Source organism: Sminthopsis crassicaudata, chromosome X, assembly GCF_048593235.1.
Source record: "Sminthopsis crassicaudata isolate SCR6 chromosome X, ASM4859323v1, whole genome shotgun sequence".
In the NCBI taxonomy this organism is placed as follows: domain Eukaryota; kingdom Metazoa; phylum Chordata; class Mammalia; order Dasyuromorphia; family Dasyuridae; genus Sminthopsis; species Sminthopsis crassicaudata.
Window position 1 is genome coordinate 57,302,526 of NC_133623.1, and position 14,088 is coordinate 57,316,613.

The following is a 14,088-nucleotide window of genomic DNA, read 5'->3' on the forward strand; positions in this document are numbered from 1 at the left end:
GGAGGGGTGGCCATCCCGCCGGAGTCGCACAGACTACAAGTCCCATCGGCCATCGCGGCGGCAGCGGCGGCAGCGGCGGCTCGGGCCACCCGGGCGGGCACTGCTGACAACCCCCGGGTAGGCTGACGGGCTGGGCGGGGCGGAGCCGGGGCAGGTGCGGGCGATGGAGCCGCCGCCCTCGGGCTGAGGGAAGCTCTCTGCAGCCGGCAGGTCCTCCAGCGAGCGCAGGTGGCCGGCCCGGGAAGGAGGCCGGGGCCGGGGCCGGGGCCGGCCGGGGGCGTCAGGATGCCGGGAGGCCGGGGGGCGCGGGGGGGCCGCCGCAGCCGGGTAAGGGCGGCCGGGCAGGGGGAGGAACGGGCTGGCGGGGGGGAGGGGAGGGGCGGATCGCTCCCCCATCCCCCACCACCTACAGGCGGGCCTCCCCCTCCCCGCCGCTTGAAGGCCCCGAGGGCTCCCTGGAAGAGGTGACCGCGTTCACCTTGCCCTGCTCCCTCACCCGCTCGGGCCGGCCCTTGCAAAGACCGGGCCACCGAGGTGTGCGCGCAGGGGGGTGGGGGCGGGGATGCTGATGACATCTGGGCCCGTCTCCTCCTGCCGCCCCCCGCCCCCAGCCATGGGCCCGCGGAGCTCCCCCGGAGCAGTCGGGGCCGCCCCCCGCCTCAGCACGTGGGGCTCAGCCCGCTGGGGGCCCGCCTGAGCCCAGCCGCCCCCGCGTCCCATGGAGGAGGAGGAGGACGGCGGCGAGGGCCCAGCCCCGCGGGGGCCCGACGAGTGGGGCCTGGGCCCCGACGCCCCCGCCGCCGCCGGGCCCCTGTGGACCGCCGTGTTCGACTACGAGGCCGCGGGAGAGGAGGAGCTGACGCTCCGCAGGGGGGACCAGGTGCGCGTGCTGTCCCAGGACTGGGCCGTGTCCGGCGACGAGGGCTGGTGGACCGGGCAGCTCCCGGGCGGCCGCGTGGGCGTCTTCCCCAGCAACTACGTGGTGGCCCCCGGGGTGCCGGCCCCCGCCCCCGCCGGCCTCCCCCTGCCCCGGGAGATCCCCTTCGGCGAGCTCCAGCTGGAAGAAATCATCGGCGTCGGGGGCTTCGGCAAAGTCTACCGGGCCCGCTGGCAGGGGGACGAGGTGGCCGTGAAGGCCGCCAGGCTGGACCCCGACAGGGACCCGGCCGTGACGGCGGAGCAGGTGGCCAGGGAGGCGCGGCTCTTCGGCGCCCTGCGGCACCCCAACATCATCGCCCTGCGCGGCGCCTGCCTGCGGCCCCCCCACCTCTGCCTCGTCATGGAGTACGCCCGAGGAGGGCCGCTGAGCCGGGCCCTGGCCGGCCGCAGGGTGCCGCCCCACGTGCTGGTCAACTGGGCCGTGCAGGTGGCCCGGGGCATGGAGTACCTGCACAGCGGCGCGCCCGTGCCCATCATCCACAGGGACCTCAAGTCCATCAACAGTGAGTCGCCCCGCCCCCCACCCTCAGCCCCCCGGGAGCCAGAGGCGCCTGCACGTGGATCTTTTGCAGGGAAGGAAACTGGGGGGGGGGGGATGACTTGATCACAGGCAGTGAATAGCAGAATCAGGATTTGAACCCGGGACTTCTGCTTCTAAGTGTGGGGTTCAGGGAGCCAGGCCCGGCCAGTGGGGAAGTGGAGGCTGGGGGAGGGGCGTGGGGGGGTTGGGAGGCTGGCCACGGACCTGAGAGGTGGAGGACATTCCCAAGGGACAGAGTTCTGGACGCTGAACTAGCAGGGACCTGGGGAGCAGCAGGTCCCGCTGAGGCCCAGAGAGGTGACCAGGGGCCTGAGCTCATGAAGGAGTCATTAGCTGCAGAGCTGAGATTCCCACTCAGGTCCCTCGGCCCCAGATCCAGCGTTTGCCCCTGGCATGAAAGCGAGGAGGAGCCCGGGGCTGTCTGGGACTGGGGGGGGGGGGGGGAGGAATCCAGGACATCTTCCCACCGTGCAGGGCCTCGGCCCTCAGTGCGCGGGACCAGATTCCTGGGATCTGGATCTGGAACCAGTTTTCTTCTGTGGGAAGAAACTGGAGAGAATAAGGACAAAGATCTGCCCAAAGGCACCAGGTCCCTTCATCTAGGTTTGAACCCGGGTCCCAGAAGCTGGGCTGGGGGTGACTCCCTAGAGCCGTGGATTTAGGGGGGGCTGGGAGGGGCCGTCTGGGCGTCTTCTCAGCTGCAGCCCCAAGGAAGTCTCGTAGCGAAGGCAGAATTCGCACCCACCGCCTCTGGCTGGTGTCTTCAGTGCCCCACGGGCCCTTCTAAGGCTGCTGCTCCTGTGTGGGTGCTGGCATCAGGGGCAGTGCCCCCCAGCCGCCAACCTCTTAACGGGGTGAGGATGTGCGTTGGGCATGATGGGCAAGCTGACGTCATTGCATCATTAAGAATTAGCAGGGCCTTGGAGACCTGCTCTTACACATAAGGAAACTGAGGCACACAGAAGCCAAGTGGCACAGGGCTGAGAAGTGGCCGGAGTAACCCATGAGCCCCCCTCCCCCCCACAGTCCTCATCTTGGATGCATTCGAGAACGGGGACCTGTCAGACACCGTCCTTAAGATCACGGACTTCGGCCTGGCCCGGGAGTGGCACAAGACCACCAAGATGAGCGCAGCTGGGACGTACGCTTGGATGGCCCCCGAGGTCATCCGGCTGTCCCTCTTCTCCAAGAGCAGTGATGTCTGGAGGTACGGAGGGTAGCGGGGGCGGGGGCCGAGACTCGGGGGCCTCGGGTAAGGGCAGACGGAGACCTGGGAGCTGGGCCAGGCTCAGGGCATCAGGGAAGGCAAGGCAGCCAGCAGCTGGCGAGAGATGGGCCCTTGATGGGATTCTGGGATACTGACCAGTCCAAAGATGGTTAAAAGCAGAGGGGCCTTAGAACAGGGGATGTCAGGGCCGGGAGGGCCTTAGAACAGGGGATAGCAGAGTAGACAAAGACCCTGAGAAGGTCAATCCCAACTGAGGGGAAGAGCCAGGAGATGATTTTCTTTCGGGGTCACATGGCTCCAGGCTCCTTCTGCTCTAGGGGGTGCAGGGAGTGGCCACGGGGGGCAGGGGCAGGGCAGCCAGGCTGACCCAGCTCTTGGCACGGGAGCTGGAGCCAGCAGGGAGAGCGGGGCTGCAGCCAGGAGCAGAGCTGAGATGCTCCACTGTTACCAGGGGGCTCAGATTTTCAACCAATCCAGTCCCCATCCTTAGCCCAAAAGCCCTTCAACCTCTCTCCCTGTCCTGGCGTCCTTTTCCACAGTCAGCCCAGGTCTGAGAGTGGGCAGCTTCCCACTCCGTGCAGCCAGAACCTGGCTCCCTGCACTCCCCAGTCCGGGCACTGGGCCAAGCAGCCTGGCCTGATTCCTCCTCCCCCAAGGCAGGGTCGGAAGCGGGCAGGTGGGCAGGGCAGCAGGGGTCCGGCCCGGCCGGGCTGGGGGAAGGCGCGGGGCGGGCACAGAGGGCTGGCTGTGGCCCCCCCACTTCCTCCCTCTCCTCAGCTTTGGAGTGCTGCTCTGGGAACTGCTGACGGGGGAAGTGCCGTACCGGGAGATCGACGCGCTGGCCGTGGCTTACGGGGTGGCCATGAACAAGCTGATGCTGCCCATCCCCTCGACGTGTCCCGAGCCCTTTGTGCACCTGCTGGAGGGTGAGTGGGATCCGGGAGCCCTTGGCACAAATCCTTTAAGCCCTGGTGCTCCCCCCGCTGACTCCCTCCTCCCTTATTCTGACCCCGAAGCTCATCATCTGAGTTTAACCCCCCCAGCTCCTCTGCAACCTCCCAACCTTGACGCCCTCCAGCACCAGCAAACTCACTACCCTCCAAGGCAGCTCGGTCTGCTTAGGAAGGCCATGATGGCCAAAGAGGTTTTCCAAGCACTGTAATGCAAACCAAGCTTGTGGTTCACTAAGGCCCTCAGATCTTTTTCCAGGCTTTTACCAGACCGCCCCTGTTCTGGACTTGTGAAGTCAGACACTTAAGTATCAGCTCTTATGCTAGTAAGAATTATACCACACATTAGCAAATTTATAATTTTGTATTAAGGGTAACTGTTTTTTAAAAGCCATCGTTGGAAGGGACCAACCCCTCCCCTCAGCCCTCCCAGGCAGGTTCTAATCGCTTCAGCAACAGTGGGCCCCCCCACACTCCTGGCAGGGCCCTCCAGATGCTTGGCGCCTCAGCCTTGAAGCTGAGCTCTGCCCGGCCCCTGGGATTAGTTAGGAAGGAAGTCTCCCTGGGGAGAGGGACGGGCGCCCCTTCTCATCCCCTGGCTGTCTGTCCGATTGCTTGATTCGCGGGTAAATCGATATACAATGATTTAAAAATGAGCATTTATGGCGCTTTTTGAGCTAGCATTTGTAAGAGCTCGTGTACAACGCTCTAAGGTTGGCCAAACATTTTACAGTGATCTCATTTGATCTCACAAAAGCCAAGTTGGTGCTCTTATTATCCCCATTTGGCAGATGTGGAAACTGAGGCAGACAGAAGTTAATTGAGTTGCACAGCCACTCCTGACTCCAGGGCCATCTGGCTGCCCACTTTGGGGCCTTCTCTTTCCTGGGCCACACCTGGGGGCAGGATTCCCGGGATTGATCCGAGGAGTGCCTGAGCCCCAGTTCCCAGGAGTCCGCCCCTCTGGGGAGCCCTTAGAATGTCAGCCCCCGGAGGGAACCTCAGAGGCCATCCTGAGCAGCAAGTAGCCTTGCTCTAACTAGTGAGTGATGGGAGCCCACTGCCCCGGCTCTGGCCCCCTCCTCCTTGGGAGAGCCGGGAAACTCATAGGACCCCAGAGCGGCGGTTGGCAGAGTCCTGGGAGACTGACCCCGTCCCAGCCTTCGTTTAACAGAGGAGGAAGAAACTGACTTACCTAAGGTCATGTAGTTGGTGGAGTCTGGATTCGAACTCACAACCCATGACTCTTCCACTCGTTGTACTGAGAGTTCTTTAAGCCTCATGGAAATCTGCTCCTTCTCCCCGCCCCTCCCGTCAGCACCTGGCTATGCTCTCTGCGGCCGGGAGGAACCAGAGCCCCACTCACGGCCATCTGCTCCCTTAGAGTGCTGGGACCCCGAACCCCACCAGCGGCCAGATTTCAGCAGCATCCTGAGCCGCCTGGAGGCCATCGAGCAGTCGGCCCTGTTCCAGATGCCGTTGGAATCCTTCCATTCCCTCCAGGAGGACTGGAAACAAGAGATCCAACACATGTTTGATGATCTTCGGACCAAGGAGAAGGTGTGTGTGTGTGTGTGTGTGTGTGTGTGTGTGTGTGTGTGTAATGTGTGTAGGAGTGTGTAATGAGTGTAGAAATGTATGTGTGTTGGAGGATGTGATGAGTGTGGAGGAGTAGGTAATAAGTGTAGGAGTGTGTAATGTGTGTGTCTATGTATGGAGTGTGTGTGGAGTGTGTAATGTATGTAGGAATGTGTAATGAGTGTAGATGTGTATGATGTGTGTAATGAGTGTGGAGGAGTGCATAATGTGTGTAGAAGTGTGTCATGTGTGTGCAGGAGTGTGATGAGTGTGAGTATGTACTGTGTGTGTAATATGTATACAAGAGTGTAATGTGTGTGCAAGTGTATGATGAGTGTAAGAGAGTGTAATGTGTGTGCAGAAATATGTAATGAGTTATAATGGGTGTGTAATGAGTGTGGAGGAGTGCGTAATGTGTGTAGGAGTGTGTCATGTGTGTGCAGGAGTGTGTGATGAGTGTGAGTATGTACTGTGTGTGTAATATGTATACAAGAGTGTAATGTGTGTGCAAGTGTATGATGAGTGTAAGAGTGTAATGTGTGTGCAGAAATATGTAATGAGTTATAATGGGTGTGTAATGAGTGTGGAGGAGTGCATAATGTGTGTAGGAGTGTGTCATGTGTGTGCAGGAGTGTGTGATGAGTGTGAGTATGTACTGTGTGTGTAATATGTATACAAGAGTGTAATGTGTGTGCAAGTGTATGATGAGTGTAAGAGTGTAATGTGTGTGCAGAAATATGTAATGAGTTATAATGGGTGTGTAATGAGTGTGGAGGAGTGCATAATGTGTGTAGGAGTGTGTCATGTGTGTGCAGGAGTGTGTGATGAGTGTGAGTATGTACTGTGTGTGTAATATGTATACAAGAGTGTAATGTGTGTGCAAGTGTATGATGAGTGTAAGAGAGTATAATGTGTGTGCAGAAATATGTAATGAGTTATAATGGGTGTGTAATGAGTGTAAGAGTGCATAATGTGTGTAGGAGTGTGTCATGTGTGTGCAGGAGTGTGTGATGAGTGTGAGTATGTACTGTGTGTGTAATATGTATACAAGAGTGTAATGTGTGTGCAAGTGTATGATGAGTGTAAGAGAGTATAATGTGTGTGCAGAAATATGTAATGAGTTATAATGGGTGTGTAATGAGTGTAAGAGTGCATAATGTGTGTAGGAGTGTGTCATGTGTGTGCAGGAGTGTGTGATGAGTGTGAGTATGTACTGTGTGTGTAATATGTATACAAGAGTGTAATGTGTGTGCAAGTGTATGATGAGTGTAAGAGAGTATAATGTGTGTGCAGAAATATGTAATGAGTTATAATGGGTGTGTAATGAGTGTAAGAGTGCATAATGTGTGTAGGAGTGTGTCATGTGTGTGCAGGAGTGTGTGATGAGTGTGAGTATGTACTGTGTGTGTAATATGTATACAAGAGTGTAATGTGTGTGCAAGTGTATGATGAGTGTAAGAGAGTATAATGTGTGTGCAGAAATATGTAATGAGTTATAATGGGTGTGTAATGAGTGTGGAGGAGTTCATAATGTGTGTAGGAGTGTGTCATGTGTGTGCAGGAGTGTGTGATGAGTGTGAGTATGTACTGTGTGTGTAATATGTATACAAGAGTGTAATGTGTGTGCAAGTGTATGATGAGTGTAAGAGAGTATAATGTGTGTGCAGAAATATGTAATGAGTTATAATGGGTGTGTAATGAGTGTGGAGGAGTTCATAATGTGTGTAGGAGTGTGTCATGTGTGTGCAGGAGTGTGTGATGAGTGTGAGTATGTACTGTGTGTGTAATATGTATACAAGAGTGTAATGTGTGTGCAAGTGTATGATGAGTGTAAGAGAGTGTAATGTGTGTGCAGAAATATGTAATGAGTTATAATGGGTGTGTAATGAGTGTAAGAGTGCGTAATGTGTGTAGGAGTGTGTCATGTATGTGCAGGAGTGTGTAACACAGTGTGTATGATGGTGAGATTGTATAATGCTGTCATATGTGTCACCTATGTGGGGGCAATGGCCATTCTGTTGTGTGTGTGTCATGGTGGAAATGGGAGTGTAGAAGTCTGCAATTTGTGTGTGAGTGTGATGTATGTGGTCGAACTGGGAGTGTCGGAGCAGCCGTGTGTGTGCAGGTGGAGGGATGGGAGAACGCCGGGGAGGGGGTGCTGGGAAGGGGAGGCTGGGGAGGGGACGGGCAGCCCCATCTTCTCTGTGCCCCAGGAGCTCCGCAGCCGGGAGGAAGAGCTGCTGAGAGCCGCCCAGGAGCAGAAGTGGCAGGAGGAGCAGCTCCGGCGGCGGGAGCAGGAGCTGGCCGAGCGCGAGATGGACATCGTGGGCCGCGAGCTGCACCTGCTCATGGACCAGCTGAGCCAGGAGCGGCCTCGGGTCAAGAAGCGCCGGGGCCACTTCAGGCGCAGCCGCCTCAAACTGAGGGACAGCAACAACATCAGCCTGCCCTCAGGTAGCTGCTGCCCCAGAAAGTTAGGGCCTGAGAGCCAATCAGGGCTGGGGGGCCTCCTAAAATAGGGGGTGTCAGAGCTGGGGGGGCTTTGACCTGGGGCATCATATTCAAGCTTGGAAAACCGTGCCCTGCAGTCCACACTTTGAGGACCCCCAGGTTAAGGTTCTTGGTGTTCTCCTATGTTTCTCTGTATTTTGTCTGGTCTTTCCGAAATCATTCCGATTCAGGGGCCCGTGGGCTCTGTGTGCATTTGAATCCTCTCAAAGTAGACCATGGGATAGGAGGGCTGGCAAAGGGGGGAGCCTCTTTTGTCCAGCCCCTCACTCCAGAGGCAGGGACTGGGTCCCCCTGGGCCTAGCTGGGATCCCCGGGGTCCCCCTTCTTGCCTCTTGTCTCCCAGGAGCTGTCTGGTGCTTGTCCCATGGCCGCCCTGCCTCCCAGACCACCCCTTGCAGAGATCCTCCTGCGTCCCCCGTGATCCCTCCCCTATGGGGTGACCCTGGGTGGGCTTGGAGGCCTTGTCTCTGTAGACAGTCTAAAAAGCCAGGCAAGGGGGGCAATACGGGAGGTGTTTTCAGGGATCTGAAAGAGGGTCCGGCCTTGTTTCTCCTTCCCAGAGGCTGGAGTCGGGAACTTTGGGTAGAAATGGGCTGGGGGGAGGGTGGACACTGCCAGGCCCGCAGTGAAGAATAGCCCCTATGGAGAAGCCCACGGGTTCCGATTCACTCCCTGAGGTTCTGCCACCGAGGAGGCCCATTTGTAGCTTGGTGGCGATGTGCAGGGGGATGTGGGTACTTGGGGCATTCGCTCTTCACCCTGATGGGGCTGCAGCTGGGGGCTCCATGGCAGGGAGGGGTGAGTCCCGTTTGTCCCTTTGTCCGGGGGCTATGGGTGAGACTAGGAGTTGGGGGCGGGGACATGGCCCTAAAGCCGCCCTCCCCCCCCAGGCTTCGAGCACAAGATCACCGTCCAAGCCTCTCCCACCACACTGGACAAGCGGAAAGGGCTGGCGCCTGAGGGAGTGAGCCCCCCCGCCAGCCCCAGCATCATACCTCGGCTCCGCGCCATCCGCTGTGAGTGCCCCATCCCCGGTGGGCGGTGGGGGGGTTGGCAAAGAGGCAGGGGTGTCTCGGGGGGCAAGGTCGCCAGCTGACTTTCCTCTGGGGACTTGGGGGGCTTCCCCCGCCCAGTGACACCCGTGGAGAGCACCAGCGGCCGGAGCGGGGCTCTGAAGAAAGAAGAACTCGTTACTGGCAAGAAGAAGGGCAGGACGTGGGGGCCCAGTTCCACCCTGCAGAAAGAGCGCCTTGGTGGGGAAGAGAGGTGAGGTGGGGGGGAGGAGAGAGGAGGGGAGTGGACGAGGGGCCTCGGGGCTTAGGGCCGGGGGTCACCGAGACTCTTCCAGAGTGGCCGAGGTCACGTGCCCGGGGCGGTCGGAGCAGGATCCGGATCCGGTGTTTTCCGTACTTCTTCCATCCCCTATGCCCTGTCCGCTCTAGGGATGGCATTTCTGATTCTCAGAAGCTGCGGTGGGCAGTGACCTGTCCAAGGTCGCGCCAGCTGGGGCAGAGCCAGCAGGAGAGCGTGGCTGCCAGGCTGGGAGTGAGGGGCTGGTAGGGAGGGAGTGCCTCCTCAGCGTCCCTCTTTCTGCCCCTGCAGGCTGAAGGCCCTCGGGGAGGGTAGCAAGCAGTGGTCATCCAGTGCTCCAAACCTGGGCAAGTCTCCCAAACACATACCCATGGCCCCTGGCTTCTCCAGCCTCACGGAAATGGGTGAGGGCCAGGGCTGAGGCGAGGTGGGAAGGGGGCGGGGGCCTGGGAGAACGGGGGTGGCAGGCATGGAGAATTCCTGGGGCGGGGGGAGAGGGAGGAAGCCCAGCCAAGCAGGAGGGGGGCCGACTTTTCTCTCATTCTTGCCCCCCCAACAGAAGAGTTTGCCGAAGCTGATGGGACCAGCGTGCCCCCTTCCCCCTATACCCCCCCGTCCTACCTCACCTTGCCTCTGCCCGCCGAGGCTCCTCCGAGCCCTTGGGAGCCTCCTCACCCTGCCACAGGCCCCCCGGCACGGGGCGGGGCCCCCCGAAAGCGCAGCGAGCTGGTGCTGCTGAGATGCGCCACCATCCTGGGGGCCGTGGCCTTGGGTACCGACGTGGCGGAGGCCCAGGCAGCCGATGGAGACGATGAGCCCCGATGGTGGAAGGACGGGCTCTTCCCCCGGACGCCTCGCTTCCCCCGGGGACCCAGCCCACCCGGACGCAGGGCCCGGTGCCATGGCAGAGGGGCAGGGGAAGAGGCCGCCCCGGCCCCGGCCCCGGCCCCTGGCATGGTGCCTTCGGCCACCATCCTCTCCCTGTCCTCGCTCTCCGACTGCAATTCCACACGATCCCTGATCCGGTCAGACAGTGACGAGGGGACCCCAGCCTCGGCCCTCGGGAGCTCCCCACCAAGCACACCTGCCACCAACCCCCTGGTGGACCTGGAGGTGGAGAGCTTCAAGAAGGACCCTCGCCAGTCACTCACCCCCACCCACGTCACGGCCGCCCGAGCTGTGAGCCGGGGGCACCGCCGGACCCCGTCGGACGGGGCTCTGAGGCAGCTAGTGCAGTGCCACCAACGACCAGGACCCGAGGGTGAGGGCCAGGGCCAGGAGCTGAAGGCGAGGGCGAGGCCTGAGGGCCAGGAGCCGAGGGCGAGGGCCAGGGCCAGAACAGAGGGCAAGGCCAGGGCCTTGGAGAGCCATGGGGACCAGAGGGGCCGGGCAGGAGACCCAGCTCCAAACCGAGCTGGGATCGGGGAGTGGGCAGCCGGGCTCAGCAGACTCGGGCCTGCTCCTCTGCCCTTCGCCTTGACACAGAACCTCCCTTCTTATTCCTCCACTGTCCATTGTCTGAGCTCGCCTTGGGAATAACAAGATGGGATTGTCTGGGCCCAGTACCAGGTTCCCAGGCCTGAGGGAGCCCCTCCCCCCCAGTGCACAGGGCCACGGCCCATCCCGGCCCTTATCCCCTGTGGCTGCTTTGGCCCAGGCCAAGATCCTGGATCAAACTCGGCCTGTGGGCCCCGAGGCCGGGCCCGTGGAGGGCAGTGGACGGACCTAAGATCCCAGAGGGAGTAGGGGCAGAGCCAGACCTAGAATCCTCCTCGAGCTTTTTGCTCGATTTTCCCCAACTTCAGGCCTTGAGTGTCCAGCCCTGGCCAGGTGGGAAGTGGCCTGGCCCCACTATCGGGAAGAGGGGACAGAGCCTGGGAGGTCTGCCTGGGGCCAGCGGCTTTAGGCCCGGGACGGCCCCTCCCTGAGCAATTTCCTCTCCTTTTCAGGCCCCAGGGACCCCCTGGAGTTCCCGCGCCTGCCTGACCCCCAGACGTTGTTCCCCCCTCGCCGAAGGCCTCCTCCGGAACCTCCGGGCCGGCCCACCACTCTGACCTTTGCCCCTCGGCCAAGACCAGCTGCCAGCCGGCCCCGGCTTGACCCTTGGAAATTGGTCTCCTTTAACAGAACATTGAGCGGCTCCTCCCCTCCCGCCCCTGGGACACCAGGCACCCCGGGGCCCCCGCCTAGCCTGCTCGACATGGACACGGAAGGGCAGAGCCAGGACAGCACGGTGCCCCTCTGCGGGGCTGTGCCCGCCTTCTCTGACCCCGAAGCCGATGTCTCCCACTGAATGTACAGCCCTGGCCTATGCGCGCTGCCCCCATGGGGCGCAGAGGGGCCCGGACAGGGACTGACGCTATGTATTTATTGGGGAGGGGGGTGGGAGGGGAAAGTCTGGCTAATATAAGTTCCTTGTCTTGTACTCTACTGTCTGCTGCTGGGGCCTGGCTCTGGGGAGGGGGCAGATGGGAACCCCAGACCCCCCAAAAATGAGGGGCAGCATGGAGGCCTGTAACTCCTCCCCCACCCCAAAGACCCTGAGAGTAAAAGGGACCCAGAAGCCCAGGTCCTGCTCCCCTAGCACCCCGCGCGCGGATGGTCCCAGGTCACCCAGGTAACAAAGGCTCTGTGCACTGTTCACTTTTTCACATTTATTCTCTTGGGACCCTCCCCAGAATCCCTTGCGGCAGGCCCAGGCAGGGGCAGGAGGGCGCTCCCCCAGAGCCTCCGCCCCCTCCCCCGGCTGGCGTCTCCAGCGTTCGAGGCGGGCCTGGGGAGGGGGCCCGGGCGCCGGAGCTCAGCCCAGGACGTCTCGGGCTCGGGCGGGGTCTCCGGCGCTCCCAACTTCTCGCTCGCGGCTGCAGCGGCTCATCCGCAGCTGGGTCAGCTGGATGTAGCGGAGGACGTTGGTGTCTGCGGGGGGAAGGGCACGCTGGGGGCCGGCCCCCGCCGAGGGGGCGCGGGGGGGGGGGGGGGGGGGAGGGCGATCTCAGTGGGGCAGAAGCGGAGGGGGTGGGGCCTGCGGGGGCGGGGCGGCGGCTCCCGCCGGGAGCGCGTTTGGGGGATGATCTAAGGCTGGTTCTGGGGTGCTGGGCGGACTCGCCCACGTGACCATCTCTGTGCGGCTGAATTTAGCCGGGCTCTGGCTGCCGGAGTGTGTGTGGGAAGCATCTGGGGGGGATCGCTCCCTCCTCTCCGTGCGGGGGAGGGGGGGTGTCGGTGCGCTCAGAGCATCTGCGTCTGGCGGGGGGGCTCCCCTCGGCACCGGGAAAGGTGCCTGCCTCAGGTCTTGGGGGGAGGGGAAGTGGGGGGAGTAGCTTTGCCTTCTCCCCTTCCTCTCTTCCCTCCCTCCTGACTCCCACTGGCCAGAACCCTGCAGCAGCAGCCCTCTCTCCTCCCGATCCCGGCTGTTCTGGACCCCAGTCACGACTGAGGAAACAGGTGGGGGAAGGGCAGAGGCCGCGGTGGGGGCGGGGCGCGGACGCCCGCCCGGCCCAGGCCCTCACCTGCGGGCTCCCGGCTCCGGGCCTCCTGCAGGTAGCGCAGGGCGTGGCTGTAGTCGCCCAGGTGGTAGAAGGCGATGCCTGCGCGGTAAGTGGCCTTGAAGTTGTCCCGCTGCTTCTCCAGCACCTTGAAGCAATACTCCCGCACCCTCTCGTAGTTCACCAGCTCCGACTGCAGCAGACACGCTGGGGCAGGACGGTCAGAGTGGCCCTCCAGCCGGCCTGGAGCCCAGCCCCTCCCCACTGACGCCTCTAATTCATGCAAACCCCCAGCGAGGGCGCGTGCTGGGCCTTATGGTGCCGGGGGAGGAACAGTGCCGAGGGGGGGGGGGGTAGGCGGAATGGGATCCCAGGGACAGGAACGCGGGCAGCCGCTAGAGGGAGCCCCGGGGCGCAGGGCAAATGGGGCTGGTTGGGACCAGAGGCAAGGGGACGCCGCGGGCCTTGTGGGGGCCAAAGAGCCGACGCGTGGGACAGCACCAAGCCGCGCGGCCGCTAGGGGGAGCTGGAGGAGGGCCGGCCGGCCCCCCTGGACAGCCTCGGCCAGCTCTCTCGAGGTGCCCGTGGTTTCCCTCGCTCCCTCCCGCTTCACCCCCTGCCCAGCACGAGTTGGCAGGCCGAGTGGAGAGCGGGCAGTGGGGAGGGGCGCACTCTAGTCCCGGGGAAGCCCACCCGTGAGTCCCACGCTCAGACTTCCCCGGGGTCGGACGCCTCTGCCTCTCCTTGGCCGTCCCTCTCCGCCCGTGTTCCCCGGAGCCGCCCCAGCCCCGAGGGGGGGCGCTACGGCCCCTTGCCCACCCCCTCCCCACCCCCGGCCATACCAGTGAGGCTGTCATAGCACTCCACCTCCGTGCTCTCCATGAGGCGCCGCTGCTCCTCACTGAGGCGCGGGGGCGCGGGGCCGGAGCCCGGGCCGGGCTGGCGGGCTCCCTGAGCCGCCTTCAGCTGCAGCAGCGCCCGGTGGTACTTGCCAATAGCCTCGCGGAACTTCTTCTCTCGGTAACAGCGCTGGCCCTCGGCCTTGAACGCCACGGCGGCCCGCAGGCTGCTTTCCAGGGCTCCCCCGCCTGAGCCTCCCGAGGCCTCCGGGCCCGCGCCATGGCGGGGGCCCGGGCCCGGTGGGGAGCGGGAGGGCGGCGGACGAGGCGGTGGCTCAGGGGCTGCACTCAGCATCAGCACCGGGGACAGCGCACCGCACTGCATTGTGGGAAACTCGCGGCACTAAAGCCGCCGCATCACCAACTGGGGAGCCCATCCCCACCCTAGACGCCGCCGTCACGGGCTCGGGCCACTCCTGCGGGGCTGGGGAATCTTCTCAACGCCTCCCTCCCTCTACCTCGAATGCACCACTCCCAGTTAAGACCCAAATCCCGATTTTCTCGCTTCCGTCTCCCCCTCCCCCCCAAGGAGCGGCAATCCCAGCAACCCCGAGTTTTGGACCTCGGAGAGTGGAAGAGGGAAAGCAGCAGATTTTCCGAGGCTCCAGGCGTCCCTTTAAACGGGGCTCGCTCCCCCTACCGGCCT

General features: G+C 62.2%; 2 protein-coding genes across 2 annotated transcripts; one reads left to right on the plus strand and one right to left on the minus strand.

Moving 5' to 3' along the window:
* The first annotated feature begins 71 nt into the window (after nt 1–71).
* On the plus strand, nt 72–11,458 carry MAP3K10 (mitogen-activated protein kinase kinase kinase 10). Its single transcript, XM_074277032.1, has 10 exons — nt 72–1,442; nt 2,507–2,687; nt 3,486–3,634; nt 5,043–5,218; nt 7,450–7,690; nt 8,638–8,763; nt 8,881–9,013; nt 9,350–9,462; nt 9,618–10,319; nt 11,008–11,458. Exons 1-10 carry the CDS (start codon nt 719–721, stop codon nt 11,349–11,351), a joined length of 2,889 nt encoding a protein of 962 aa, XP_074133133.1. The 5' UTR covers nt 72–718; the 3' UTR covers nt 11,352–11,458.
* A 240-nt stretch (nt 11,459–11,698) lies between these two features.
* Nucleotides 11,699–14,045, minus strand: TTC9B (tetratricopeptide repeat domain 9B). The gene is made up of 3 exons (XM_074277034.1): nt 13,386–14,045; nt 12,568–12,750; nt 11,699–11,974 (listed from the first exon to the last, which is right to left on the minus strand). The coding sequence occupies exons 1-3, from the start codon at nt 13,765–13,767 to the stop codon at nt 11,859–11,861; spliced, it is 681 nt and encodes a 226-aa protein (XP_074133135.1). The 5' UTR covers nt 13,768–14,045; the 3' UTR covers nt 11,699–11,858.
* Between the last annotated feature and the right edge of the window lie 43 nt (nt 14,046–14,088).

Bases quoted from the DNA above. Each gene is read 5' to 3' on its own strand.
- MAP3K10 (XM_074277032.1), top strand. From the start codon at position 719: ATGGAGGAGGAGGAGGACGGCGGCGAGGGCCCAGCCCCGCGGGGGCCC. The intron at 5,219-7,449 runs GTGTGTGTGTGT...TCTGTGCCCCAG, and splicing joins ATCTTCGGACCAAGGAGAAG to GAGCTCCGCAGCCGGGAGGA. The intron at 9,014-9,349 runs GTGAGGTGGGGG...CTGCCCCTGCAG, and splicing joins CGCCTTGGTGGGGAAGAGAG to GCTGAAGGCCCTCGGGGAGG.
- TTC9B (XM_074277034.1), bottom strand. From the start codon at position 13,767: ATGCAGTGCGGTGCGCTGTCCCCGGTGCTGATGCTGAGTGCAGCCCCT. The intron at 12,751-13,385 runs GTATGGCCGGGG...GTCCTGCCCCAG, and splicing joins GTGCTATGACAGCCTCACTG to CGTGTCTGCTGCAGTCGGAG. The intron at 11,975-12,567 runs GTGAGGGCCTGG...TTCCCCCCGCAG, and splicing joins CCGGAGCCGGGAGCCCGCAG to ACACCAACGTCCTCCGCTAC.